Source organism: Limulus polyphemus, unplaced genomic scaffold (assembly GCF_000517525.1).
Source record: "Limulus polyphemus unplaced genomic scaffold, Limulus_polyphemus-2.1.2 Scaffold7022, whole genome shotgun sequence".
In the NCBI taxonomy this organism is placed as follows: Eukaryota; Metazoa; Arthropoda; class Merostomata; order Xiphosura; family Limulidae; genus Limulus; species Limulus polyphemus.
The window spans coordinates 1-4,407 of NW_013672632.1; the positions used below are offsets into that span (position 1 = coordinate 1).

At 30.1% G+C, this 4,407-nt stretch overlaps 1 protein-coding gene across 1 annotated transcript in view; it reads right to left on the reverse strand.

Moving 5' to 3' along the window:
* Window positions 1-2,064: 2,064 nt before the first annotated feature.
* Window positions 2,065-4,407, reverse strand: part of LOC106474281 (large proline-rich protein BAG6-like) — a gene marked incomplete at its 3' end in the record, with an annotated part of 40,978 nt that continues 38,635 nt past the window's right edge. The window contains exon 7 of the mRNA XM_013934970.2: window positions 2,065-2,214. Coding sequence (XP_013790424.2) covers window positions 2,065-2,214 — 150 coding nt within the window. The remainder of the gene's footprint in view (window positions 2,215-4,407) is intronic.

The following is a 4,407-nucleotide window of genomic DNA, read 5'->3' on the forward strand; positions in this document are numbered from 1 at the left end:
ATATTGACTTGCTGGTCCTTCCACATATCAACATATTGACTCGCTGGTCCTTCCATATCAACATATTGACTTGCTGGTCCTTCCACATATCAACATATTGACTCGCTGGTCCTTCCATATCAACATATTGACTTGCTGGTCCTTCCACATATCAACATATTGACTCGCTGGTCCTTCCATACATCAACATATTGACTTGCTGGTCCTTCCACATATCAACATATTGACTTGCTTGTCCTTCCACATATCACCATATTGACTCGCTGGTCCTTCCACATATCACCATATTGACTCGCTGGTCCTTCCACATATCAACATATTGACTTGCTAGTCCTTCGTCTTTATTTAATACTTCTTGTTGTTTTTTTATACTTCATTATTTCTAATGTTTCTCTAATATATAATGCTATAATACTACGAGATTGAGCAACAATTTAATTTTTTCCCCATAATATTGTAAGTTGGTTAGTTTTACATGTTAGGCTATAGCTGAAGTTTCTATTTTATTTTTCTATAATCTTTATGTTCTTGAAATCTGTATTTTAAATTTCTTTTAGTCTGACCACCACATTCTATCTTGTAAATACCTGTTTTATCTGTTACTTCAATTTCATCTTTAGTATTCCCTATCATGTTTTTTATCATATTCAATTGTTTGAAGATAGGATAAAAATTCTGATGCTTTTTAAATACTTTATATAACTGATTTGTTAAACCTGGAACATAAGGTAAACTTAAAGTTCATTTTTTTGTTTGTTTTAATAAATAGATCTTAATGTACTATTTTTAACCGCGTTTACACCTTTGTTAAACTTCTTAAGTGCTTTGTCTACTATATTTGGTTCAAATCCTCTATCAGTAGTTATATACTCAATTAATAACAATTCACTATTTAAATCTTCCTGTCTTGAACATATTTTTAAAGCTCTATTAACATATGTGTAAAATGCAGTGATTTTTTTGTGGGAGCATAACAGTAGCAAATGTTTTCCTAAACACTGTTGTTTCTAAGTTACCTTCTGTTTCTTTTCTAACTAATATGTCTAAAAAATTGATGCTATTATCTTCTTCAATTTCATACTTGAATAGAATTATTATTTATTTAGGTTCAGTGCCACCATCAATTCAGTTTTACTTTCTTACTCAATTTTCTTTATTCAGATTACTTTACAACAGTTATTTATCTGGTACTGTTGTTTCTTAACATCTGCATTGATAGCTTTGATAGAATGGTGCTTTTCATCTCCTAGTATTATAAAACAGACTAAATTTACTTGCAAGCAATAATTGTGTCTTATCTAGAAAGTTAAACAAATGTGTCAAATAGAAAATAATCCAGACAGGAGTTGACATTCTGTGTCACTACAGATCACTTGAAGAAAATTTTACCCTAAAACCAACATCAAAACCAAAATATTTAAGTTATCATGCAAATTAGTCAACAGATTGTTAAAAAACAATCTTTTAAAACTATATAGACCTCTTATTTGTTTTTCTTGACAGAAAAACATGGATAGATAATATATAAGAAATAAAACTGACAGAAGATTCATGATTTCCCACATGGTCTAAAACTGTGTTTCTCAACCAACAGTCCATCACAACCTCCTTGCCAGTCCACAGGATTTCAGGAAAACAAACAAGTACTGATAGAATATTCATATTCAAATTGTAATGGTTTTTTGTTGTTCTTGTATTTTATTGATCCACAACAGTGTAGGGAGGCAGAAAGTTTGTCCCCGGTATGGAAAAGGTTGAGAAACGCTGGTCTAAAACACCTCCAACCTTCCCCTCCCCCAACATTTGGCAGTAAGAGGTATTAAAAGAAAATCAAATATATATGTATAAATAAAGAGAACACTAAAACTGTTAGTACCCCTCTAAAGCCTGTAATACCTGGTTAGCTTTGGTAACCATCTAATTTACATACTGTTGGAATTTACCTATCTCTAAAGCCTGTAATACCTGGTTAGCTTTGGTAACCATCTAATTTACATACTGTTGGAATTTACCTACCTCTAAAGCCTGTAATACCTGGTTAGCTTTGGTAACCATCTAATTTACATATTGTTGGAATTTACCTACCTCTAAAGCCTGTAGTGCCTGGTTAGCCTGGCTGACCATCCGATTTGCTTGTGTAAGTCGAAGCTGGGCCTCAGACTGCATGGAAACCTGTCCAAGGTTAATGTGAACATCAACGGAAGATCCATCATCCTGAGAAGGATAACAGTCCTCTTTATGTTGAAATATATCTTAAAATCCGTAAACAGAAAAAAAAGTGTTTTCTTTTAACGGTGACAGTAAAATAAACGGCCTATGTCATAAAAATGAAATTGGAAGGTTGCCAATCCAACAGGAGAAGCTTTTCAATATAACATACATAAAATTTAAAATGAAGTACTAACAAACACATAATTTACACAACCTATTGTAATGGTAGCTTACTGGTATAACATATTTTAGTTTTCTTGTTAAATATCAAGGTAAAGTGTCATTCTTAGTTCACTTGTCTGTGTTAAAATCCACTATTGATAACTAAGATGAAACTAACGTTCTTTAGTCCTAATAACACAACCCTTACATGTGAGGTTATATAGAGAATGTAATTCCTTCCACATTACAGCTTTACCTTGAGACATTTTTACAACTTTACACCCTAATAAGTTACTCCATATGCCTAAAACTAACTAAAAAATACTAAAACATGGTTCTTTACTGTCATATTTAGGAGAATCATAGTTAAACGTTTTTAAAGACTTACTAAAATCCTGAAATAAAAAAAATATTTATTATGTTTTTAATAATTATCTATTTAAGTTGTATATCTAATTCCATCATCACTTAATCCCACCTAAAGCTTTGTTCATTACACTATGACTGTATCTAACTACATCAGTGAAATTTTATACGAGATCTGTTTCAAGTAAACTTCCCATAAAGAAAACCTATCTGCACAGTTTAGCAAGTCCACTAACAGAGAATTAAAATTTTTTCCCTTAAGTACTACTTCATAACTTATACAGACTGAGTTACTCTGAAACTAAAAATAAATCATAATAGTTGATCAGTTTATCTTACTTCTGGACTATCAAGGAAGAAAACCAGAATACTGGAAAAATTATATACTTTACTTCAGTGCTTTTAAAATTAATATATGTATTTACACTCACACATTTAGGCAGGATTTTTAGAAGGAAAGAAAGGGCAACATGTTGAATCTTGAGTGCGTGCAAAGTTGTGCACAGTAATTTAATTTTTTTAGACTTTGGATGTCTCTATTAACTCTGGGACCGACTTTGTGACCATTTTGTGCTTGTTATAGTTTTCATGCTATAACTTTTAAATTAATAAGCATATATTAACGAAATTTGGCAGTTTATCAGTAAACACTACCATGCTTTCATACGCAAAATATAATTTTTTTTTTATTAAGTCATAAGGTTTGTAAAGCAATGTTTTTCTCATGCCTTTTTTTATTTTCATGTCTTGCCTATCTATCATGCAAAATAATTTTCATTTTAAGATTAAAAATACTTGTATGCATAAGAACATTTTCAAGATTCACATGCAAAATCTTTATAATGTCCAGGTAGTTATCAAATGTTTCATAAGAAAAAACTTTATATTTTATCTGTTGTTTTCAGTAATTACTCTCTGTACAAGTTTGGTAAATTTGACCGATCTTGTAACCACCATATTTTCAGTTTACTATAAGAAATAACATAATATTGTCAAGAAAGTGAGATTAGAAAAAGATTAGTCAAAATTTGTTAGCTAAAGTAACTACAGACACATGTATGTATTTCAGTAACAACAGTCATAAGATTTAGTTGCTACTATTCAAAATTTGTAAACTAAAATAGCTACTGTACAAATTTCAGTAACTGTAGTGATAATGTTTAGTTGCTACTATTCAAAATCTTAAAACTAAAATAGCTACTGTATGTATTTCAGTAACTATAGTCATAAGGTTTAGTTGCTACTATTCAAAATTTTAAAACTAAAATAGCTACTGTATGTATTTCAGTAACTATAGTCATAAGGTTTAGTTGCTACAACTCAAAATTTTAAAACTAAAATACCTACTGTACGTATTTCAGTAACTATAGTCATAAGGTTTAGTTGCTACTATTCAAAATTTTTAAACTAAAATAGCTACTGTATGTATTTCAGTAACTATAGTCATAAGGTTTAGTTGCTACTATTCAAAATTTTAAAACTAAAATAGCTACTGTATGTATTTCAGTAACTATAGTCATAAGGTTTAGTTGCTACTATTCATAATTTTAAAACAAATAGCTGCTGTATGTATTTCAGTAACTATAGTCATAAGGTTTAGTTGCTACTATTCATAATTTTAAAACTAAAATAGCTACTGTATGTATTTCAGTAACTATAGTCATAAGG